This window comes from Myxine glutinosa, chromosome 1, assembly GCF_964187855.1.
Source record: "Myxine glutinosa chromosome 1, kmMyxGlut1.1, whole genome shotgun sequence".
In the NCBI taxonomy this organism is placed as follows: domain Eukaryota; kingdom Metazoa; phylum Chordata; class Myxini; order Myxiniformes; family Myxinidae; genus Myxine; species Myxine glutinosa.
In genome coordinates, this window is record NC_136261.1 from 14,228,184 (window position 1) to 14,254,303 (window position 26,120).

Sequence of the window (26,120 nt, forward strand, 5' to 3'; positions counted from 1 at the left end):
TGTGAATTTATTTTCTGCAGGTTTGAGGACTGCCCTGCGGGATCGATCAGGTAAGCGCTTCAGCTTCCTCCCCTTTCTTCCCCCGCATAGATAAAATCCGCATTTGAGGTTTAAAAGCTCGCTATTGGCTGTCCATGATTTCCCCAGTGTTAACCAAGGGGAATCACACGACACTATTTTTGAGGAGCGCATGGACTTGATTAATGCTTACTAGGAATTTTACATACAACCCAAACAAAGCCAATGGATATATGATGCAACAAAGCCTGACATTGTGTTATAATCAACAGAGGCCTACAAAGGCCTAATGTGCTTGGCCCAGAAACAAAATGGTGGCAATTTTGTTCCTCTCGGCTCGATGATGGGTGTGGTCCGGCAGCTGTCCGACCAATGGATGCACATTTCAAAAATCGACCCCCCACAATAATCCCAGCAACAACAACCCAAAGCTCTTGTAAACGTGTGACATGTTGCTGGTAAAAATGAAGTCAAAAGTACCTGGAAGCTGAAGAGCACCAACATTATGCCAGTGATAGCTGGAGCAACACGAGTGATAAAGAAGACCCTCACTGATATTTTGAAAACTCTCCCGGGGATTATGACGACAAACAAGCTGTCGTTCGAGGCTGTCTGGGGTTCAGTGCTGATCCTGACAAGAACAAATATGAAAACAACAAAACTTCACAACCTGATCCTTGAAATGTGATCCTCTACTGAACTGGAGGTGTTCGAGTCCTGGGAGGACTCCTTTCCACCTACTGAAACCCCCAAATGGAGAATACAACCAACGAGAAAAGCCATACAAGTGCATGGTTTGCAACAAGCCATTTCTGCAATGGAGCAATTTACTATCTTGTGACAACATTCGTACCGTAGCAAGGCCTAACAAGTGCACAATCTGTTACACGTCGTTTTTGGAATCTTCTTCTTTGACATACCACATCAGAATCCATACAGGAGAAAAGAAAACTTAGAAAAGTTAATTTAGTTATTTTTGCATTGGAGATGAATGTGTAATTCGAGTGCCAAGGGTCCTCAAATGGCGGACGACATCTCTATCTGTACGTAAGCGAATGGGAATCCTCTGTGAAAAGTCCTCTGGTGTGTTTATCCAGTCAGACCAACAACACCATCTCAGTTGGTCCCCTCCACTTTTTTGTCACATCAACAAAACAACGTATATACGGTACTCACAAAGGATTATGAACCAGTTTTCCTTGCAATTTATTTCGTCTCGATCGTTTCGTTTCATTATTTCGGGAATTCGTTTCGTCCCTCCTCGATCGAATCGTCCCTCCTTGATCGTTTCACCCCTCCTCGATCGTTTCACCTCTCCTCGATCGTTTCGCCCATCCTCTGTCGTTTCGCCCCTAATTGTTTGTTTCACCCCTCCTTGATCGTTTCACCCATCCTCTGTCGTTTTTCCCCTAATTGTGTGTTTCACCCCTCCTCGATCGTTTCGCTCCCCCTTGATCGTTTCGACCCTCCTCGATCGTTTTGCCCCCCCTCGATCGTTCCGCTCCTCCTCGATCGTTTCGCTCCTCCTCGAGCGTTTCGCCCCGCCTCAATCGTTTCACCCCTCCTCGATCGTTTCGCCCCTCCTCGATCGTTTCGCCCCTCCTCAATCGTTTCGCCCCTCCTCAATCGTTTCGCCCCTCCTCTATCATTTCGCACCTCCTCAATTGTTTTGCCCCTCCTCGTTTGTTTCGCTCCTCCTCGATCGTTTTGCCCCTCCTCGTTCGTTTTGCCCCTCCTCGATCGTTTTGCCCCTCCTCGATCGTTCCGCTCCTCCTCGATCGTTTCGCTCCTAATTGTTTGTTTCACCCCTCCTCGATCGTTTCGCTCCTCCTCTATCGTTTCGGCCCTCCTCTATCATTTCGCCCCTAATTGTTTGTTTCACCCCTCCACGATCGTTTCGCCCCTCCTCTATCGTTTCGCCCCTAATTGTTTGTTTCACCCCTCCTCGATCGTTTCGCTCCTCCTCTATCGTTTCGGCCCTCCTCTATCATTTCGCCCCTAATTGTTTGTTTCACCCCTCCACGATCGTTTCGCCCCTCCTCTATCGTTTCGCCCCTAATTGTTTGTTTCACCCCTACTCGATCGTTTCGCTCCTCCTCGATCGTTTCGACCCTCCTCGACCGTTTTTCCCCTCCTCGACCGTTTTCCCCCTCCTCGATCATTCCGCTCCTCCTCAATCGTTCCGCTCCTCCTCGATCGTTTCGCTCCTCCTCGATCGTTTCGCCCCGCCTCGATCGTTTCATCCCTCCTCGATCGTTCCGCTCCTCCTCGATCGTTTCGCCCCTCCTCGATCGGTTTGCCCCTCCTCGTTTGTTTCGCTCCTCCTCGAGCATTTTGCCCCTCCTCGTTCGTTTCGCCCCTCCTCGATCGTTTCGCTCCTCCTCGATCGTTTCGCTCCTCCTCGATCGTTTTGCCCCTCCTCGTTCGTTTTGCCCCTCCTCGATCGTTTTGCCCCTCCTCGATCATTTCACCCCTCCTCGATCATTTCGCCCCGCCTCAATAATTTCACCCCTCCTCGATCGTTTCGCCCCTCATCAATCGTTTCGCCCCGCCTCGATCGTTTCACCCCTAATTGTTCGTTTCACCCCTCCTCAATCGTTTCGCCCATAATTGTTCATTTCACCCCTCCTCGATCGTTTCGCCCCTCCTCGATCGTTTCGCCCCTCCTCGATCGTTTCGCTCCTCCTCGATCGTTTCGCCCCTCCTCGATCGTTTCACCTCGCCTCGATCGTTTCACGCCTAATTGCTCGTTTCGCCCCGCCTCAATCGTTTCGCCCCTAATTGTTCGTTTCACCCCTCCTCGATCGTTTCACCCCTAATTGTTCGTTTGCCCCTCCTCAATCGTTTCGCCCCTAATTGTTCATTTCGCCCCTCCTCGATCGTTTCGCCCAGCCTCAATCGTTTCGCTCCTCCTCAATCGTTTCGCCCCTAATTGTTCGTTTCACCCCTCCTCAATCGTTTAGCTTCTCCTCGATTGTTTCGCCCCGCCTCGATCGTTTCACCCCTAATTGTTCGTTTCACCCCTCCTCAATCGTTTCGGCCCTAATTGTTCGTTTCACCCCTCCTCGATCGTTTTTTTTTTTTTTTTTTTTTTTTTTTGTATTCAAGATTGAGGCTCGTGAAAGAGCTAACATTAATCACACAAAAAGACAAACCGACACACAAAACACAAAAAACAAGGGGAGCGGCAGACAAGATGGGGAGAGAGGGGGAAGGACACAAAAGAGAGGGGGAAGAGGGGGAAGGACACAAACACAACATTTGAGAGCAGGGACATCGGGAGGACTTGGCGGGAGGTGGGAGAGGAATAAAACATATGAACACTGCAAGGACTCTGGGGTGAATTACCGGGGGTAGAAAAGATCAAGGTTTTCGATGGGGGGAAGATAAGAGATGGTTGTGAACAGCTGTTTTAAAGACCTGGAGGGAGGAGTGGGATTGAAGGGAGTGGGGGAGTTTGTTCCAGAGGCGGGAGAAAAGGGGAATGAAAAGTGAAGGTGAGCAGAGAGCCTAGACTTTGGCAGTTTAACCATAAGAGGGTTGCAGGCAGATCTTGTGCGACCTGAAGGAATATAGGGGGACAGAGCACAGAGAGAGCTGGGGGAGCAAGGCCGGAGAGGAGTCGGTAGAAGACAGAAAGACCACCAACCTGCCTGCAGTGAGTGAGTGAAAGGCCCTCGGTGTTGACTACATCGCAGGAGATTCCAATGATTCTGAAAGCTTTGGCCTCAACAGCGTGAAGCCGAGCAAGGTGTGAGGCAGGAGCACCAGCCCAGAGGGGGGAACAGTATTCCATTGAGCTGCGGATGAAAGCCTTGTATGTGGTGAGGAGCTCAGGTGTGCCAAGGAAGGACATCGCACGACGGAGGATGCCCAGTCGGCGACTGGCTTTGGAGGCCAGCTTGGAAATGTGATTTTCCCAAGAAAGATCATGGCAGATAGTGAGACCCAAAAGCTTGAGCGACAGAACTTGTTGGAGAGGATTGTTGAGAAAGTAGATGGGAGGGTTTCTCTCCTCCTTGATAGTTTCGCCCCTCCTCGATAGTTTCGCCCCTCCTCGATCGTTTCGCCCCTCCTCGATCGTTTCACCCCTCCTCAATCGTTTCGCTTCTCCTCGATTGTTTCACCCCGCCTCGATCGTTTCACCCCTAATTGTTCGTTTCGCCCCTCCTCAATCGTTTTGCCCCTAATTGTTCATTTCACCCCTCCTCAATCGTTTCACCCCGCCTCGATCGTTTCGCACCGCCTCGATCGTTTCACCCCTAATTGTTCGTTTCACCCCTCCTCAATCGTTTCGCCCCTAATTGTTCGTTTCAACCCTCCTCGATCGTTTCGCCCCGCCTCGATCGTTTCACCCCTAATTGTTCGTTTTGCCCCTCCTCAATCGTTTCGCCCCTAATTGTTCGTTTCACTCCTCCTCGATTGTTTCACCCCAAATAGTTCGTTTAGCCCCTCCTCGATCGTTTTGCCCCTCCTCGATCGTTTCGCTCCTCCTCGATCGTTTCGCTCCTCCTCGATCGTTTCGCCCCTCCTCGATCTTTTCGTCCCTCCTCGATCGTTTCGCCCCTCCTCAATCGTTTCGCCCCTAATTGTTCGTTTCACCCCTCCTCGATCGTTTTGCCCCTCCTCGATCGTTTCGCCCCTCCTCGTTTGTTTCGCTCCTCCTCGATCGTTTGGCCCTTCCTTGATCGTTTTGCTCCTCCTCGATCGTTTTGCCCCTCCTCGTTCGTTTCGCCCCTCCTCGATCGTTTCGCCCCTCCTCGTTTGTTTCGCTCCTCCTCGATCGTTTGGCCCTTCCTTGATCGTTCTGCTCCTCCTCGATCGTTTCGCTCCTCCTCGAGCGTTTCGCCCCGCCTCAATCGTTTCACCCCTCCTCGATCGTTTCGCCCCTCCTCAATCGTTTCGCCCCTCCTCAATCGTTTCGCCCCTCCTCTATCATTTCGCACCTCCTCGATTGTTTTGCCCCTCCTCGTTTGTTTCGCTCCTCCTCGATCGTTTTGCCCCTCCTCGTTCGTTTTGCCCCTCCTCGATCGTTTTGCCCCTCCTCGATCGTTCCACTCCTCCTCGATCGTTTCGCTCCTCCTTGATCGTTTCGCTCCTAATTGTTTGTTTCACCCCTCCTCGATCGTTTCGCCCCGCCTCGATCGTTTCACCCCTAATTGTTCGTTTCACCCCTAATTGTTCGTTTCACCCCTCCTCAATCGTTTCGGCCCTAATTGTTCGTTTCACCCCTCCTCGATCGTTTCTCTCCTCCTCGATCATTTCGCCCCTCCTCGATCGTTTCGCCCCTCCTCGATCGTTTCGCCCCTCCTCGATCGTTTCGCCCCTCCTCGATCGTTTCGCCCCACCTCGAGCGTTTCGCCCCGCCTCGATCGTTTCGCCCCGCCTCGATCGTTTCACCCCTAATTGTTCGTTTCGCCACTCCTCAATCGTTTCGCCCCTAATTGTTCGTTTAGCCCCTCCTCGATCGTTTCGCCCCTCCTCAATCGTTTCGCCCCCCTCGATCGTTTCGCCCCACCTCGATCGTTTCGCCCCTCCTCGATCGTTTCGCCCCTCCTCGATCCTTTCCGTGCTCCTCGATCGTTTCGCTCCTCCTCGATCGTTTCGCCCCTCCTCGATCGTTTCGCCCCTCCTCGATCGTTTCGCCCCTCCTCGATCTTTTCGCCCCGCCTCGATCGTTTCGCCCATCCTCGATCGTTTCGCCCCTCCTCCATCGTTTCGCGCCTAATTGTTCGTTTCACCCCTCCTCGATCGTTTTGCCCCTCCTCGATCGTTTTTCCCCTCCTCGTTTGTTTCGCTCCTCCTCGATCATTTGGCCCCTCATTGATCGTTTCACTCCTCGTTCGTTTCGCTCCTCCACCTCGTGCATTTCGCTCCTCTTCGATCGTTTCACTCCTTGTTCATTTCTCTCACTCACACTACAGATGATCCTTCCCTCCTCACCTCGTAAGCTTCTCTCATTGTTGGTATTTACGCATATTTCTGTCATATTTGCGTACATAATAAATAGATGCCTTCACTGAGTGTCAGCGTTGTGTTATTTCTGGAGTCAATGGTTTACGCGAAACGTTGCCTCGGTATTGTTGTTTCATGTTTGGCCTATCGTTGCTGGTTGCATCGTTATCTGTGAACGCGGTTTATTTTCTGTGCCGCTGATGCAGTGCCCCTGTTATTTGTAATCTGGTACTCATTTTACCCACCCCGGAAAGATACCAAACAGAGGCAACCCACCTGGTGTTATAACAACCAAACGACAGGTGCTCCAACTCAACACCCTAACATTTTAAACGAGCCATTTTAACCGGAAAGAGAACACCAGACGAGGAATTGTGGGTAAAAAGTGAAGATTCCTGTTTCGTTTTGAATCTGGTTCCGCGAAACCCCGAATTTGTGTTGAGCGTGTCCGGCGGGTTTTTATCACGTGGTTTTCGGTAAAAATCCTCATCGAGTCCTCAGAGAGAGATGGAGGTTGCCGAAGGTGGACCCGATACCTGTGGACAACAAAACGTACCTTGTGATTATTCAGGTAAGAAAACAAGTTTAAAAAAACCATGTTGATGTTTTCACCACGTGATAATAATGTTAGGTTAACGTGACGCGTCCTTCGTACAAGGACCAATGAGATTACAACCTTTCTTTGTATTCTGATCGACCCCGCTAGGTACGGCACCTCACCCTCACCTCACAAGGTGATGTTTTATCGTGTAAATCAGTGTACCTTCGCTGTGGAAAACATGATCGGTGAATCGTGTTAGTAATGTCTGCAGAACAGGTGAACGTTACAGGTAGCTTAACTGAAAAGTCGGCTCTGGAATGGAGGGTTATCGAGAACTGTAGATCAGATCAAGGAATAATATATTAATAACAGGATCAATCGGTTTGGATCGGACGAGACACCAAACTTCCTTTTCTCCACAACGATTTAACAAAGCAAGGCAAAGATGGCGGCAACAACGACGCTCACACGAGGCTCAAGCAAGAAGCAGAAAGCCCCCCTGACCCTTTACCGGTGGAATGATAAGAAAAAGGTAACAATCACAGGCTCGCACTACAACGACATGGCATCAACAGATTGCATGAAAACATTTCTAAGCACAGCAGCAAAAACGTTCACGTGTGTAAATAAAGCAGCAAAGACTTCCAAACAGCCATCCCCAAACTTGTGATGTAAATTTGTAGAATGAAGAAAGTCTTTCAGTCCATTCACACCTCATCCATTATCTTTAAACTTCGACAGCCGTACCAATTTAGTGAGGGGTCAAACAGTTCTTGTCACGAACTTGAATACTGGCAGTTCAAGCACGGCCATTTAGGCCCAAAAAGGTCTCCATGACCTCACCAACTGGGCACGAGGCAGCTGGGAATCGACGATCGGCACCACATCGTCCGTGGTCAACTCCATTCTCGTTCTGACACTTCTGTCAAAGCTGGGAGGTCATCTATACTATAACTGTATAAGTATAAGAGAGATGTCTGTCTGTGTGTGTGTCTGTGTCGACATTTTTCTCAGAGATGGCTGAACGGATCTTGGTCAAATTTTCAGAGGTTCATCAGTGAGCGCCTGGGAGTGTTTTAGGCCAAAAAAAAAAGACCGTTTTTGGGGATTAAAAAAAATAATTAAATCGCTCGATAGTACCTCAGCCTTTTTAAATTAATGACAGTTATATACAAGTACACATTCGCATAAATAAATACAAAACAATCACCAGACATTTGAATACAAATAAATCAAACAATTCCGGAAGTGTACGAAGTTGGTAGTACGGCTTCTTCTTCTTCCTGATCGGCATCACCCAACAGCATATATATGAACCCCCCCCCCCCTCTCCCTCCTCTCCCCCTCCTCCCTCTTCCCCTCTCCCCCCTCCGCCACTTCCCTTCCCTTCCCCCACACCCCTACCCCATCTCCCCCGCCCGGCAACGCCGGGTACTTCTGCTCGTCTACTATATAAGAGAGATGTTGGTCTGCGTGTCCGTCTGTCTCTGTTTCGCCATTTTTCTCAGAGATGGCTGAACGGATGTTCGTCAAACTTTCAGAGGTTCATCAGTGAGTGCCTGGGAATGTTTTAGGCAAAAAATAAAAAATAAAGTTCATTTTTTTGGATTTACGCTTGATATCGCTCGATAGTGCCTAAGCCTTTTTAAAATTAATGACAGTTATGTACAAGTATGCATTCGCAAAAATAAATACAAAACAATCACCAGACATTTGAACACAAATAAATCAAACAATTCCAGAAGTGTACGAAGTTGGTAGTAAGGTTTCTTCTTCTTCATGTTCGGCATCACACTTAACTCAGAAACGTGATGAACGCCACATTCACCAGCATATATTCAAGTAAAAGGTGATGAACCCCCTTCCTCTCCCCCACCTCCCCCCATTCCCCACCCCATTCCCCCACTCCTCCCCTTCATCTCCCCTTCCCCCTTCCCCCCGCCCCTATTAGCCCCTATCCGCCTCTCCTCCCCCTCCCCTGCCCGGCAACGCCGGGTACTTCTGCTAGTACTTAATAAAGTTGGACCAGAAATGATTGGCAAGGATCTGCTGTGATGCCAGCGGTGGTGCCGAGGAGCTCCGTAGCAGGATACACCACTTAAGTTAGTGATTCCTCATGACATCCCATCAGTAGCACAGTGGGCGAAACAGGAACAATATCAGCAATGTCGAATGACACATAACCCAAAGGTTGAGAGTGGAGGATGCCCTCGACCTCATTGTGCACTGTACACAGCACAGGCTCCGTCACTTTACGGGTTCCAAGTACGACCCGTTGGCTGTTCTTCACCGACATGATTTCTTACTCCTATACTCCAACAAAGCTCACTCAAGCTGGGATTAAGCAAAAGGTTACTTGCCGGTCAGCTAGATATTGGGCGAGAACAAGTTTGAGGGCAGAGAAAATTTGTCGAAGTTCCGCATCTTCCTTGCCACGCAATGCGTTGCCATCTTCCTTGCCACGCAACTCTGAAGTTGGTGCCTCCATCCAAAAATATCTCATGAGGTTTCTCCCTGCAAGCAATGAAGCGACGGACGGCCATTAGGAAGGCATCGGTTTGGACGGTTGTCCAGGAGGTTCAGATATACACTGCGGTGAAGTGAGGGACTTGAAGATTACACGCCAGTGTTTTTTTGTTCTTCCAATTTTATGGTGAAAGAACCGAAGCAATCCACTACAGTGGGGGTAGAAGGCAGGCTTGTATAGCAGTAACCAAGCAGGTGGTGAATTAGCCATCCTTGGCACCTCTGGGTTGGCACGCCATCTTCAGCATTCATGGCATTGATGTTGGTCATGACAAATAGCCTCTCGATCACACAGAAGCCAGTATTTGCGACGCAATTCAGGGAGAATTTGCTCTGGACCACAGTGAAGCAGTTGGTCGTCATATTCTCGAATGAGGAGCTCAGTTACTCGATGATACACAACACACAACATGCATTTTAAAGGCCATTTTCCCTGCTAGAGTGGGGGTTAGCCTTGCGGTCCCCATGACAATCTTCTCCATTTTGCCCTATTTTCTGCATCTCTCCTTGTTAACCCCCTTGCGCGCATTTCTTCTTCCACCATCTTTAGCCAAGTCTTTCTCAGTCTTCCCCGTCCTCTACTTCCTTCTACATTCATTTCCATCACTCTTCTCAACGAGTCGCTTTCATCCTTCCTCAACACATGACCAAACCATCTCAACCTGTTCCTCTTCACAGCATCAATCACAGGCAATATTCCCATCATCTTTCGCAATTCCCATCATCTACTCGATGATGAGGATCCAAAACAATAGGATGCACAACATATTGTTTAAGGATATCCGCTTGTTGTAGTTTCCCCTCCTACTCTGATGAGATCAGTAAATCCTTACCCGTGGCAAGTGTCTGGACTTTGTCCGGAAAACTATCGTGCTGTGAGGGTTGGAACAGAATATTCTCCTTCTCCCCACGGCCCACACTGCTGAGTGCTTAAGGTAGGAAAGTCTTTGTTTGAGGCCACCCGGTTGAGACACTGCTGTGCATCCGCAACCAGGTCATTCCAAGTTTTGTACTGTGAAGGGTTGGGTAAGGCCTGTATGTCCACCGACATTGTTCCCCAAAAGGTTGACTTCTGGAATTCAGTCTGCCAGAGTCTTTCCACATTTTCCATTTGGTCTGGTGATGAAGGCATGACGGCAGCAAACAGGCAATGTTACTGAATTGCACTTTATTGCAGTACACTGGCTGGTCCTTGTTGCAACCAGCCCAGGTTGGTAGAAACTGCCCCTGGAGCACCCTTAAGGCCGAACCACATTGGTTGCCTTGCTAATATGAGGTGCGGTAATCTGACCCGATTAATATTGTTGGTTGAGCCTTGATAATCAGAAGGAGTGGTACCGTCTCTGAAGAGAAGCCACTGTGTAACAATACTCATAAGCACAGCATTGTGGTAGTGAATGCTGCATCTATCCAAAGCTGGGCACCAAACCGTTAATCGTTAATTAACGAAGTTAACTTTTTCGTTAACGATTTAACTTTTAAGTTAACTTTGAAAATCATTATCGGACTAACTAACTTCCGTTACATTTAACTTCCGTTAACTCAAGTCAGCTAACCCAAAAATTTCATGGTCCACCCGGCTTGTGGGAGGGATCGGCTTGTGGGAGGGATCTAAGCACGGGCAGCGTGTCCGGTCCGCGCCGTAACTCCGTTTATTTTTCTGGGTCCCTCCGGACAACCAACAACAACAACCATGTAGTTGCTTCTCAATTGCAGGTGCAGGCACTTCAAACATACATTACAGTTTGATTCGGAACGATCGGCTTGGCGAGCGATATCAATCTGAATGGTAATGAACGCGCATCTGTAGTGTGCTGTACTGTGCTGTGCTATAGTATGCTGTACTGTGCTATAGTGTGCTGTACTGTACTGTACTGTGCTGTGCTGTAATGTGCTCTAATGTGCTGTGCTGTGCTGTGCTGTAGTGTAATGTGCTGTTCTGTGCTGTGCTGTGCTGTAGTGTGCTGTAATGTGCTGTTCTGTACTGTGCTGTGCTATAGTATGGTACTGTGGTATGTGGGCCCAGCAATTTTTTTTAAATCGGGCCCCTTAACATGTAAGGCCGGCCTATGTTCTAAAGCCCTTAAAAAGACACAAAAAGGCTTATTTTATAGTTTCGGCACTTTTTTCGGTGGTTTTAGAGAAAAAACGGATTTTTTTGGTTTTTTTTACTGTAAAAATTAACGTTAACGGTTTATCGATAACTTTTGTTACATTTTAAACTAATTAACTGATTAACTGTTATCGAAGTTAACGTTTTGGTTAACGGATTAACGGTTAATGAAGTTAACTTTTTGATTAACTGTGCCCACCTTTGCATCTATTGCATACCTTTGGTTTGGGTTCTCGACCGATGATATTTCAAGCTTGACAGAAGCACCAGTACATTGCACCGCATCTTCCTGTACTGTCTTGAGCAGTAATGTTTCAAGTTTACTCACTATGTTCAGCTGCTCCATTGTTGAATTCAAAAGCATGGTCCTTTGTGAATCATCAGCAAGGATGCCTTATGTTTCTATGGATCTTTGTCAAGGTGCACTGCAGGTGTTGAGGGGCCTGTCAATAGGACAGTGTTGCTGGATCTCTGTGCTGCATCATGAAGGATAGTTAGATGCAACTCTTTGCAAGTAATGCACGGCTTCCTCAATACACAGTGATCAGCTGTGTGTGTCTGTCTGCACCTCCAGCAATGGTAAATATCCCTCAACCACTTGATGTGGTCTCTGGAAAGCTTCCTGAATTCTGCATATGAACCAAGGTAATGTTCACTGGTGTTAGTGAGGACAATAAGGGTTGTGCTTGGTTGTTGAAGAAACATTACTTGACGGCTGTGTCCTTGTGCCAGCCATTGGTGAGTCGGAGTTGTAAAACACATATGTTTGTGATTGTTTCTTCTTGAAAGATGAAGAAGGCTGTTCCTCTCTCTCTGATCCCTGGCCCTCGCATTTGTGGAAGACAGCAGCTTGGTTCCCCATACGTTGCCTGTCTAATTAGCCTGTCTACATGTGAGCCACATCATCGTTGAAATCCATGTTTACCCTTGAGCGATTGAAGCATACTCATGAGGGAGTGCACTGCGAGAGCAAAGTCTTCAAAGGCCTCTGCATCTCCAGTCTTCACTGGTGCCATGTTCACGATAGCACCACTTTCACTCTGTACGAGTTGCCTCGGCTGTCCATACTTGTCATGCAGGGCTTGTATGTGTGATGATGTGTGATCTGCAAGTATGTGTGATTACTCATTAGTGTATCCAATGCCAGCTTGAGAATGGCAAAATCACTTTCTCTGCCACTCTGAAAATATGGCAAACTCTTATTCGGTACCGCAAAGGATGAAGCTATCAGCAAGTCCATGATGTTGGATGTGGCAGGCGTCGTGGATGGATAAGCTGGATGCCCGTGGGGTGAAGCCAAAGGTGGCAGGTGCAGTGCCTGAGGACATGTTAACATGTTGGGATTAAAATTTGAAGGTTGGAATGGAGCAGTTGTAGTGGATGAATATGCCAGGGCATGTCCACCTGTTGACATCCCTACAGCCATCTCATGAGTCCCAGGTTTGATCAGACTCCATCAAAACACGTAGTTTGATGCGTCTTCTTCACATTCTCATTGGGTGATGTATTGTCATTCACGATTAATTGAAGAGTGGGTTGTAGGTCCGCAGTGATATATATTTCCTGCACTGGCTGCAGTAGCGGTAGCTGTGCTGGCAATAGTTTGTTTGGTTGAGCTGATGGAGTAAATGACTTCGCCACTGTGCAGAATTGCATGCTGGGGTGTGATGGTTGGACATCTGGATGAAGAGGTCGGCGACTCATCTCCGACATACAAGAATGACACTATCATCCGTGCTTCCTCCAGTTCCCATTCAGCCTTCCTCAGATGTCTCTGTCTTGCTGGACAGACAGTCAAGGTTTCGCGTACCTCAGAGATTGGCGCTTGATCTCTTTGGCCTGGCGCTCGATCTTTTGAACATGAAGGACTTCATCCTGCAGCTTTTGCCCACATTTTTCAGCTCTCTCTCTCTCATCCTTCTCGACTTGACATGTCAGTTCCTCTTTCTGTTTTTGCTTTTCCATTAGAATAGCTGATTGGATGTCCCTCAGCTGGGATGTAATATATGTACGGCTGTAGCCAGAACAATGGCAGCATTGCGAGCTCTGTGTACTGCATCGTGAGGCAGTCTGTGGCTGGTGGCTTCCTGACAAATGTCGTCTTAATGAAGAAGTCTGTCAACTCTCCTTATTAAGGGAAAGACCACCCGTGTTCGAAGGTATGTCGTTAAGAACATATCCTTTCAAACATTCAGGAATACGTCTCTTCCTTTCGGCTCAGGAAGATGCCACTGGTAATTCATCAATAAATAAAATATATATTTTACAGCCAAATTACTTGGTCACTGTCACGTCTAACTGTCGGCTTCTTTGCTCAAAAGGTGCCTGAGATATTGCCCAGATGAGAAATAAAATAAATAAGTACAGTACTAAATAAATTGATAATAATTAAGTGTTTAATCAATCAATTGATTGATCAAAAAATATAAAATACAGTTTTTGCCAAAGCACGTGCTCACGATTGTGCTGAAATTTCAGCTTCCGAGCCTCAAAGGATGTCTGAGATATCACCTGGACAAACAAACACGAAAATGAGAATGAAAACAAACGGAGTGAAACTGAATCCGCCCTTTTGGGGCGCATCATCTCCAGACCCCCTTCTGCACTCGGTGATGGCCTCATGTACAAAATCGATAAGGCAAATACAAGTGGTGCACAAAAACCTTCTCCTGAACTGCTGTACAAATTGCAGCAAAATTGCCTCCATATGATCGACTCGCCATTGGGATTATCGTTTGAATTTTGTTTTCGTACACATCATCATTGATGCAATTTTGCCAAAATGTGCACAAAAATGGTCAATAAAAATCCTAATAATCAATAAAACGATGGATGATGGCAATGTATGTGACAGAATCTCGGTTGCATATGGATATATGGGCCATAATATCAGTGTGCCATAATAATAGTGTGTTCAGTTCATGATGGTATTTTTGCTCAGAATGAGCGCACGAGGCGAGACTGTGCGCGCTACCGAGTTCCGTTCCTGTTTGTTCACGTTTTCCTCGATTTTATCATTCAGCATTGCCATTGGTGTCCGCCTCTCCTTCAACTGGTTCTTTTGTTCTGTTACGCTCTCGCTATTTTACGATCCTTGACTTTGTATACAACAACAAAATACAAATTGGAGAAGGAAGAGGGTATTGTTTAATGTCGTAATGAATTTCTGCTTTGACAGTTTTTGATTTTGTCTGCACACAAACGTTATTATTAGTCTCTAATGAGATGTGTTTGCAGATCTTCACATTATAAAGGTTGAACCTGAAGCATTGGAAGCTTTGGATCAAAAAGGTGATGACAGTTTTGCACTCGCTCTTGAAATGTATTTTGTTGCCTATTGTTTTGTGAATCACTTTGTGGAGATTTCTTGGTATTGTTGAATTGATTCAGCAGCATTCCGACTCAATGCTGTGCTTTTTCCATTACATTTTCTTGGGGAGATGGAGTGGGAATATTTGGTGGATGGGTTGGGTGGTGGAGGGAAGGAGAGCAAGAAGTTTGCATGACAAATTGCACTTCAGAAGTTTGCTAAAAGTAGCTTTGGGAGAGCTCCGGAGTGAGGTGTTCTTCACCACTATTTTTCAAATTTATATATTGTGATGGAAATTATTTAAGGGGGGAGAGATAAAAGGATTCGTTAATTAGACAGTTATCTGCTAATGAATGTTTCCATTCGTCATCTCAAAATAACCACAATGAGCCATCAGGAATAATTGTGTGGAATGTAGACAGTCCCTCGTATTCCTTCCAGCCCTCTATATTTTCTCTATTATATGTACTTTTCTATTTCCTCTCCATTTCCCTGACTAGTGAGGCCAATCAAGCAGTGGTGTGACATCACACATCAAGCCAATAAGAATCTGTTCACTGGACATGCACCTCTAGTTGGAGTTTGAAACCAGTCAGAGGCACATCATGAGTTGCCGATGGGGACCGTTCAAAAAAGTCTCGAGTATAAGAGGTAGAGCTGTCAGAGGTATGTCACAAGTTGGAGATCAGTCAGACGTGCTTTGTGGATTGGAGTTTGAGACGAGAGCTGCAGTCGATGTTCATCAGCAGTTGGAGTGTTGATGCTGGAGAGGCAATTCACCATTCGAGCTGCAGTAGGTGCCAGTTAGTGTTGAGTTGTGGCCTCGAAGATTGGAGCCAGACTGCATGCTGTGCTGGTTTGGGGATGCACTGATGAGCACACCTCCATTCCAGTCCAGCTCACCTCACTCTGCGCCATCCTCCAGCACTTCAAAAGAGGGAAGGCCATCCTCCTCTACATCCTCATCTTCTTTCTCTTCCCTATCTCATGTCCTGCATCTAACTGTGCCAGTCAGTGTCAGTCTGTGTCTTCAGGATTAGTTTTAAGATCGGAATGAGAACGTTTTCACTTCATGTAAGCAGTTACTGTCAGGCTCATTGTTGATGTGTTTGCATTCTAATTGATGTTGCTTTATTGCCCCCACACCCATATGATATATAAGGAAGAAAATTTATTTGTATGTTTGTTTGTGCATTCGTACCCTGCAGGAACCAGTACAACCAAACGTTTCATGGCCTCCTCTTTCATCCAGAGGAAAGTTGAAGGCTATGTTTGGAAAAAACAATGTCCCCAGATAAAACCAGATAACTGCCCTTCAGGCCTTTATCGGGTCTTGTGCTTATACACTGCCTGATTTTTTTTTTCCCCGGCAGTGATAGAGTAATTTGTATTGTAAAGATCGTATGTTGAGGTTGAAGTGATTTGTTAACAACACAAATTTAATTATCACCAATACACCCGTTCCCTACGGGGGTGGCAGGGGTTCACGTTATTATCGTTATTATTATTGATAATTATAAGTACTGTCATCTCACCGGTGATTAAGATCACCGGTGACAGACAGACAAATCGATCTTTAACTCCGAGGCGAGGAGCTGAAATTGGCGGTCAGTTTGTCGGGCGCAGATGGAAGGAAACTAAGCTTTTACCTGACGAAACAGACGGGTTTATTCCCGAACCCACAAAACATGCAAACACCACAATAAATTGATAATCAAATGATTTAATAACAAAATAAAGCAAAACGAAATAAATGTTGAGGGATAATAAATCCTACTTTGAGGGACCCTCCACACTGACTCAAAAACAGACAAGGGGACAGATAATAAAATAAAATTTCTTTAGCCGACACACTGCATCATAGTCATAAATGAGGAGACAATGGTAATGACTTTATTTGACATTATGACACAATATGTCAACAGCAAAAACAAAACAGATTGGTAAAAACAACCTCTTATTTGCCACCTTCAGAGTTCAATCATTTTGTTGCATTTTCTTTCTCTCTCTTTCCAATAATATTGTCGTGTGGTTTGCTCAGTTAACACCGAGCGTCACCACGGATGGAACCGAGCTTTAATGGAGGCGTTTATTCAATCCAATGGCGGCCGATACACGAGCCGGGGGATTGGGGGAGGATGCCGCGCTTCCCTTTTCGGCCCCGACGATGTCTTCTCCCTGCAAATTATTAACTCGACCCGAGACGGAGGTAAAATGTACAACAATAAATATTTATTAACAGAACCGAGAACAAGGAAATGCGATGGAAGAGTCATCACTTGCAGTCATCACTCCTCCTAGAGCTTGATCTGTACCTGCGGACACGTACACCTTCCCCACTCACAAAACCCCAAAACACATTTCCTCCCCCACTGCCATTCAATTCTCCAACACATTTCCAGAGATGGTACAAAAGAGTTGCCATGGCCTGCCATTATGTGAAATGCCATATTCATATTTGAATCACATTTTTCAAAACGATCACTCATATTCAATGTCCAACCTCACAACCACATAAAAACACCAAACCTCGACACATAAACAAACGCCACCCACAAGACATGGTGTGGCACACATTCCATCCCCCTCACCGGCCATGTCATCACTCTCACCCGCCCCCTACTCCAAATTACTTGCCCCAAATTTAATAAGCAAGTCCTGAAGCCTGGGACAGTACACATCCCAGCATTTACCTCAAGTGCAGTTAGTTGAAGGTTGGTCAGGTCCAAGAGTGCCATCCACCACACCTAATTTTCCCCTCACCCTTCTAATCCACCCAGGAGCCTCCCGACCCATGTAGGAGCTCAATCTATCCCCGTGAACTATCTGTGGAAGGGTATGCGGGCCCATCTGAATATTGAACACCACATCAGTCAATGGGCCCTTCCAGGGTGAGGTGAGTTTTGGACACATCCCCTTCCTCCTCCGGGGCCAGTAGAGCCAAATAATGTCTCCTGGGAGGAACCAAGGTGTGTGTGCCTGAACGTCATACCGCACTTTCATATGCGAGGAAGCCAAGCCAATTTGCTTCCTTGCAAACTCATGAGCCTTTTCTATGCTCTTTCTCAAATTGGTTGCATAGCTTTCCACAGATGTTTCACCCGGTTCCTCTGGTGACGGTCCCATCAACAAATCTGTGGGGACTCGCATCTCCCGACCGAACATCAACAAGGCGGGGGTGCACTGAGTGGTCACATGCTGTGCGGTCCAGTATGCCATCAGTATAAAGGGGAGGTGCTCATCCCAATCCTGTTGGTTTTCGGATGTAAAGAGGGCCAATTGGGTCAACAATGTGCGGTTAAACCTCTCCACCATCCCATCCGATTGAGGCCTAAGGGGGGTCGTCCTGGTCTTATGAATTTGGAGGATCTCGCATACTGACCGCAGGAGCGCGGATTCAAAGTTTCGGCCCTGGTCGGTGTGTAGCTCCCTGGGAACGCCAAGTTGGGAGAAGAATCCCTCAACTAAAACTTGAGCTACCAGCCGGGCTTCCTGGTTGGGCAATGGGTAGGCTTCTGGCCACTTGGTAAAATAGTCCGTTGCCACCATAATGTGCCGGTTCCCTTGGCGGGTGACTGACAGGGGCCCCACCACATCTACTGCCACCTGCTAAAGTGGTGCTCCTAAATTGTACACCTGGAGCGCGGCCTTGTGCACACGTGGGGGCCCCTTCTTACCGTGGCAGAGGTCGCAGGATCTCACCCAATCTTGAATGTCTCTGCCCGAATTCACCCAGTAGAACTTCTGCTGCAATTTGGACAAAGTTTTGGCCACGCCCAAATGTCCCATTGTACGAGTCCCATGTACGTGCCCCATAACCCCTTCCTTCAATTTGTTTGGTACAATTATCAACCAGGAAGCTACATCGCCCGTTGGTGTGACCCATTTCCGAAACAAATGGCCATCTTTCAACCCAAACATCTGCCACTGTGCCCAAGAGGTCTTTACCTGGGCCCCGTGTGGAGCAATCTCCTCCCAAGAAGGTCTTTTGTCCTCCTTTAGCCAATGAAAAAGGGGCCCCAAAACAGGATCCTCCCTTTGACTCTCGCCAATTCACATTGCCCAATTCAGGTGGGGTTGTGTCAAAGTTTGCCTGGTCACAAAAGCTGCATATAGGCATGCATCAATTTGATCCTGCCCAATTGGATCCTTGGCTTCTTGTCCATCACAAAATTTGCACTGTGCCTCCCAACAGGGGCGCCGAGAGAGCGTCTGCATTGGCGTGTGCTTTGCCGGGTCGATGCTGCACAGTGAAGTGATACTGCTGCAGCCTCTCAAGCCACCTTGCAATTTGTCCCTCTGGCTCTTTGAACCGAAGAAGCCATTGCAAGGAGGCATGATCCACTTGTATCACAAACTCCCATAAAGGTAAGGGTGAAAGTGTCCAACTGCAGACAGTAGGGCCAATAGTTCTTTGCGGGTAACGCAATCATTTCGCTCGGGCCTCGAAAGTGCCCGACTGTAATACGCAATAACCCTCTCTACTCCTTGTTGCATTTGTGACAACACAGCTCGCAATCCTTCCTGGCTCGCATCTGTGTCCAGGATGTAATTGCCATCATCCGTCGGTTATGCCAAAACTGGGGCCTCTACCAGACGTTGTTTTAAGTGACTGAATGCCTCGATGCAGCTCTCTGACCATATAAATCGGGCTCCTTTCTCTGTCAATTTGTGCAAGGGTCTTGCAATTTCTGCGAAATTTGCCACAAATCTCCTGCAGTAAGAGCAGAGGCCCAAAAATCCTCTGACTTCTCTTACATTTTTGGGGGCGGGCCACTCTTTTACAGATTTTACCTTTCCAGGGTCAGTGGCCACGCCGCTCTCACTAATCACGTGACCCAGGTAAGTCACCTCTCTTCTGAAAATTTCACACATGCTTGGATTCAATTTCAACCCAGCACCCCTTAACCTCTCAAATACCTCTGACAAATTTTTAGCAGCATGTTCAAATGTGGAAGCGTGGAGCAATACGTCATCCAGATAGACAAGGCAAGTCTGCCTTGGTAACCCAATTAAAACACGTTCCATCAGACGCTCAAACGTGGCAGGGGCATTGCACAATCCAGAAGGCATTACAACAAACTGCCAGATACCTTTTCCTGTGGTGAACGCTGTTTTCTCTCTCACCTCTTTATCCACCTCCACCTGCCAATAACCACTCTTTAAATCCAATGTTGAAAACCATTTTGAGCCTGAAACGGCATCGAGGGTATCATCAATCCTTGGCAGGGGATACGAGTCTTTGAGTGTCACGTGATTGAGCTGGCGATAGTCCATCCCTCCCCTCTACCTTCTCAACAATCCTCTCCAAGAAGTTCTGTCGCTCAAGCTTTTGGGTCTCACTATCTGCCATGGCCTTTCTTGGGAAAACCACATTTCCAAGCGGCCTCCAAAGCCAGTCACCGACTGGGCATCCTCCGTCGTGTGAAGTCCTTCCTTGGCACACCAGAGCTCCTCACCACATACAAGGCTTTCATCCGCAGCTCAATGGAATACTGTTCCCCCCTCTGGGCCGGTGCTCCTGCCTCACACCGAGCTCGGCTTCACGCTGTTGAAACCAAAGCTTTCAGGATCATTGGAATGTCCTGCGATGAAGCTAACTCCGAGGGCCTTTCACTCACTCACCGCAGGCAGGTTGCTGGTCTTTCTGTCTTCCACCGAGCTCTCTGTGCTCTGTCCCCCAAATATTCCTATAGGTCGCACAAGATCTGCCAGCAACCTCTTATGGTTAAACCGCCAAAATCTAGGCTCTCTGCTCACCTTCACTCTTTCATTCCCCTTTTCTCCCACCTCGAGAACAAACTCCCCCACTCCCTTCAATCTCGCTCCCCTCTCCAGGTCTTTAAAACAGCTGTTCACCACCATCTCTTATCTTCCCCCATCCAAAACCTTGATCTTTTCTACCCCCGCTAATTCACCCCAGATACACTTTTTTTGAAATTCCAAATTCTTTCCTGGAAGGCCTTGCAGTGTTCATATGTTTTATACCTCTCCCACCTCCCCCAAAGCCCTCCCCTTCCCACATTTCTCTCGATGTCCCTGCTCTCAAATGTTGTGTTTGTGTCCTTCCCCCTCTCTCCACATCTTGTCTACCGCTCCCCTTATTTTGTGGTTTATGTGTCGGTTTGACTTTTTGTGTGATTAATGTTTGCTCTTTAACGAGCCTCGATCTTGTATAGAATTTTTTTTTTTTTTTTTTAAAGACTGCTGATAGCTTCCTTGTCAAACTGTGAATATCCACAATCATGTAAATGTACTTGCAGATCCATGATTTTTTCATGTTTGCTGAGCTTTGGTATGAAATCAGATAACTTTGTCACAATCACAACTATTCAAATATCAAGAAATGAAATTCATGAAAGTCAACTTGTTCATGGCTGAATTGAATGGTATCACATTCTCTACATAGACATGTTATGGGGAAGTACATGTACGTGGATAGACTGTTCGTATTTCAAAAGCTGCCTTCCCATTTGCAGATTCACTGCAGTGAGTTGATTCAGTTTGTTCACGATTGAGTTCTCCTTGTGCGATACTTTCTGAACTTTGCTGCACTTCCTTTTGACAGTCACATTTATAAACACAGCCAAAATTCTGAACTTTACTCTTTCATTACAAGTAGCAAGAGCCTTGTATGCATCCAGCTCCCACATACCCTGATTGAGCAGGAGGCAGATGTTCTCTCTCGTCATCTTGACATCATCAAACTCTGTGTGAAACACCTCCTCGCACTGAGAACAGGAAGTAACAAATTCATCTGATGGAACTGTAAGGGATCCAAAGGTCAACTTTGAAGTGTCGTATGCCTTATTGTGAGTGAAAAGAAGGGCAGGGGTCATGCAACTCAGTATGACTTGCTAGAAGAGCTGATCTGCACACCTGACATGACGAAAACAATTCATATCCACAAAGAACTCTGTGGCACAGGTAACCAGCAATGTATTCGAGTGTGTTCAGCTCTGGTAAGCTGAGCTGGACATTGAGAGCATGTTTGTTGCTTGTTTGATTCGACATGTGTGCAGACTGATTTCTCCATGCCCCTCTCCTATTTGTTAGACTTTGAAGTGTTATCACAAATTTATCTGTATCTGGTCTGCAATTGGCTCCTGCAGCTGGTTTCAGGAGTTCTGCAACCATCACCATTCGTAATGCACAAAGAAAGTCTTTTGCAGATGGATTGTCTCTGAAACCACCCTTCCTCCGCACTGTAGAAAACAAATTCTCAACGATGTTCTGGTTGAGTCGGAATGTGAATAAGTACTTCACACCTACAGTCACGTGAAAAAGTAAGTACACCCCATGTAAAGTTTTGACTTTTTCAACATATTTCAACATACAGCTATTTGATCTTCATTTCAACAATATTGATAGATAAAGGTGATATAATATAACAAATATCATGAAACATTTACATTTTGTCATCCATTGTATAATTTAAATAAACATAAATGCAAATTTCACATGTGGAAAAAGTAAGTACACCCTTGGCTCTAATAGGTGGTATTGCCCCCTTTGGCAGAAACAACCTCAAGTAGGTGTTTCTTATAACTGTCTACCAGTCTCTGACATCGACTGGGAGAAATTTTTGCCCACTCCTCCATGCAGAATTCTTTCAGCTGTGCGATGTTTGAGGGTTTCTTGCATGCACAGCTCGTTTCAAATCCCCCCACAACATCTCGATGGGATTTAGATCCGGGCTTTGACTTGTCCATTCCAGAACCCTCCATTTCTTTCTTTTCAGCCATTCCTTGGTGGATTTACTGGTATGTTTAGGGTCATTGTCATGTTGCAAGGTCCACCTTCGGTTGAGCTTCAACTTTCCGACAGATGGCCTCACATTATCCTCGAGCACCCTCTGGTACAATGAAGAATTCATAGTGGATTCTATGATGGTGAGCTGCCCCGGCCCTGATGCCGCAAAGCTGCCCCAAACGATAATATTTCCACCACCATGTTTTACAGTTGGTATCAGGTTCTTGTGGTCAAATGCTGTCTTTCGTTTTCGCCAAACATGTCTTCTGGTACTGTGGCCAAATAGCTCTAACTTTGACTCATCTGTCCAGAGCACATTGTTCCAGAAGTGCTGGTGTTTGCCTCGGTGTTCATTGGCAAACTTTAGTCTTGCGCTGATGTTCTTTCTGGACAGCTAAGGTTTCCTCCTGGCACACCTCCCATGTAGATCAAATTTGTGCAGCCTCTTTCTAATGGTAGACTCGTGCAATTTGACATCAACAGTGGCAAGAGCTACCTGAAGGTCCCGTGATGACATTCTGGGGTTCTTAGAGACTTCTTTCAGCATCTTGCGGTCTGCTCTCGGGCTGAACTTGCTGGGGCGGCCTGGCCTGAACAAGTTGGCAGTTGTTTGGAATCTTCTCCACTTGTAGGTGATCTTCCGGACAGTTGAATGATTGATTTCAAATTGTTTGGAGATCTTTTAAAATCCCTTCCCAGACTTGTAGGCATCTATAACCTTCTTTCTGAAGGCCTCAGAGAGCTCTTTTGATCTAGGCATGGTGACGCCGCACACTTCAACAACAAAGAGCAAACCAAACTAAATGTCGGAGGTTTAAATGAGACAGGTTCCTCCAAGATCCTCTCTAACGATGTTCTAATCATTTGCACCTGAGCTGGTGCACCTGATTCTAATTTTAGGTATTTGAAGTAGCGATAAATGTAGGGGTGTACTTACTTTTTCCACATGCGAAATTTGCATTCATGTTTATTTAAATTATACAATGGACTGCAAAATGTAAATGTTTCATGTTATTTGTTATGTTATATCACCTTTATCTATCAATATTGTTGAAATGAAGATCAAATAGCTGTATGTTGAAATATGTTGAAAAAGTCAAAACTTTACATGGGTGTACTTACTTTTTCACGTGACTGCATAGTCTTTTTTTTTTTTTTTTTTTTTTTTTTGTAAACTGAATCGAGGCTCGTGAAAGAGCTAACATTTATTTCACAAACAAATCAACCAGACAAACAAAATATATAAAAAGAGGGAGCGGAAGACAAGATGGGGAGAGAAGGAGAAGCACACAAACAAAACATTTGAGAGCAGGGAGAAGTGTGGGAGGGAGAGGGCTTGGGGGGGGGGGGGGGGGGGAGGCGTGGGAAGGGGGAAAGGTATAAAACACAAGGAGACCAAGGACTTCCAGGACAGAGGTTGGTATTTCAAAAAAGTGTAGGATTTGGGGTGAAATTAGCGGGGGTAGAAAAGATCAAGGTTTTGGATGGGGGAAGATAAGAGATGGTGGTGAACAGCTGTTTTAAAGACCTGGAGGGTGGAGTGGGATTGAAGAGAGTGAGGGAGTTTGTTCCAGAGGTGGGAGAAAAGAGGAATGAAGGAGTGAAGGCGAGCAGAAAGTCTTGATTTTGGCAGTTTAACCATAAGAGTCTGCCTTCAAATGCGGCCACAACTGTGTCAGAAAGGAAACAGCAAGGCACCATCCTTTAATAAACAGCACATTCCTTGCTCCCACCACTTTCAGGCTTGCGAAGACTGGCATGCACGTTTCCAAAAACTGCACATGCGCTGACATGGTTGACATGGGGCGCTTCAGTCTCTTCTTGTCCCTGAAGAATTTGCTGTTGAATGAATCAAAAAGACTGTCTCCAGTTTCTTTAAACTCGGCAGTTTGTACCGCTTCTGCCAGTAACCTTATCGATTTCTGCACAAGTTATTACCGATGCGTGTTACTGGAGCACACCTTTATATGGTGTAAATCTATCAAAAACCATGTAGACCCCTTTAGACCTCAAAACTGGTCTTCCTAATGATATTGTTACGAACACGGCTTAAGATGTTGCTTGACCGAGCGGAATGGCCGCCGTGTTCGCACAGTTTACCCGATTACCCCCAACTCACCCGATTCCACCCGACGTTGACCTGGTCGCGCTATGCTAAATCAATGATGGAAAAGACACAACGACTGGGATAAAGGAAACGACGCAAGGGGGTACAGTTCTCAAGACCTCCGGAGGAGGATATAATTGGTGGTGGAGAAAAGGGGTAGATTACAAGGTATGAGGTAAAGCACAGAAGAGATAGGCACTTAGACACAATCTTATCTATCCCAGACAGACCACAGACAAACGGAACAAGACTGACTTACACAGGGATTGATGGCAGGGAAGGACAGGCAGTCGATAGCACAAGGTGCACCTTGGCTCAGGGGCAGAATCAAGCACGGTCCAGTCCAGAGATGCGGGGAGGTATTGCAGCGCTCGGAGGTGGCGTCCTTCTCTTTCCAAGCTGAGGGCGCATCTGACGTCACCTCCCTCTTCCTGCGCATGCTCAGCGGGGAGTGACACGCCCTCGGCTCGTTGGCTCCGCCCCAGATAGGATCGGTCCGCCGCTTCTATTGGGTGCGGGGGGTTACCGGGCTCCGCCCTTGACGAGGAGCTGACAGCGAGCCCCTACGTGGTAACCCCGTCGAGCACATGCTCGATGGCGGCTCGTTGGAAAGGTTTGGTGCCCTTTCAACACCCCCTACCAACCAAGCCGGAGTGAGGACGCACACTCCCCGCGCCGCCACCGCTGTTGTTGTTGTTGTTGTTGTTGTACCATGAGGAAGAGCTGCAGGGAGGTATTGGGAGGTCCTAAACTTCCTAACGGTGCCATACAATCACATTCTGGTGCAACGAAGAGTCAGAATTAATGGAAACGAGTCCTTAACTGACATAGACTAAGAATAACTAGCAAGATGTCCTATAGTTGTCTACGTGAGATGCGGTGGACCTGGATGTGACATTTAATGGGGGAAATAGGGGGAGGTCGGGTCTACAGAGTGTTGTTTACAGGAAATGGGACTAGGGAATGGGGGATTGGGGATAGTTGGGAAGTATGGAGGAAATAGGGGAATATTTACAAGCGGATATGGATGGATGCCAATCTCATATCCGCAACATTGCACCCTTCTCTACCTCGGGGCGTCCCGACCCGATAAATTTTTACTTACTTTAGTGTGGCACTCAGATGTAGTTCCCTCTACTATTAACTCAACCCTGAGTGCGACAGTTTTACAGATGTTCACAAATGAGTAAATATGTCCCCCTGCGACGTTGCACCCTTCTCCTCACAGAAACACACCCACAGGATAACCGAATCGCGGAAAGCATCCTCAAACTAAACATACAGCCGGTAGGGAGCATTATTTACACAAGACTGATATTTACACTACGATCCAGGACCTGTTCTTTGAGGAACACATGCAGATGGTATGCATAGAGAGAGCACGCATGCCAGCATCGATACACCAACCCACGAGTGCTCTGTGGCCCTACGGCCTTTAATAATGTGCAGAGCACCCCATCCAAGCACCAAAAGCACCACCCCATACACACAGTCAGCACCATCCGGTGCACCAATAAAGTGTTCATAGTCACCGGTGGTGTCGCAGCCGGCTGATGTTCTGCCGCTGGTCTTGTCTTCATGGAGCACTTGGCCTTCTGGCTTCTTTAAAAATAAAGAAAGGCGCCAACCGCGTCCATTTCTGAATTGTGGCCGTCAGGGGGGCCAACTATAAGTGGTTCACCTGTATGGCATAGGTGCCACGTTGACCCAGAGGTCCATCAACGGGTGGTGCTTGCCCGCAAAAGAACTGCGGTCCATGGTGGGCGGCCACAAAAATTGCGGTCCATATGGTGTATCG

At 47.0% G+C, this 26,120-nt stretch overlaps 1 protein-coding gene across 1 annotated transcript in view; it reads left to right on the top strand.

Moving 5' to 3' along the window:
• The first annotated feature begins 6,332 nt into the window (after positions 1-6,332).
• The window catches only part of LOC137435260 (uncharacterized), a 99,055-nt gene continuing 79,267 nt past the window's right edge, over positions 6,333-26,120 (top strand). The window contains exons 1-2 of the mRNA XM_068129275.2: positions 6,333-6,544; positions 14,391-14,444. Of these exons, the coding sequence (XP_067985376.2) occupies positions 6,481-6,544; positions 14,391-14,444 (118 nt within the window). The 5' untranslated portion in view covers positions 6,333-6,480. The remainder of the gene's footprint in view (positions 6,545-14,390; positions 14,445-26,120) is intronic.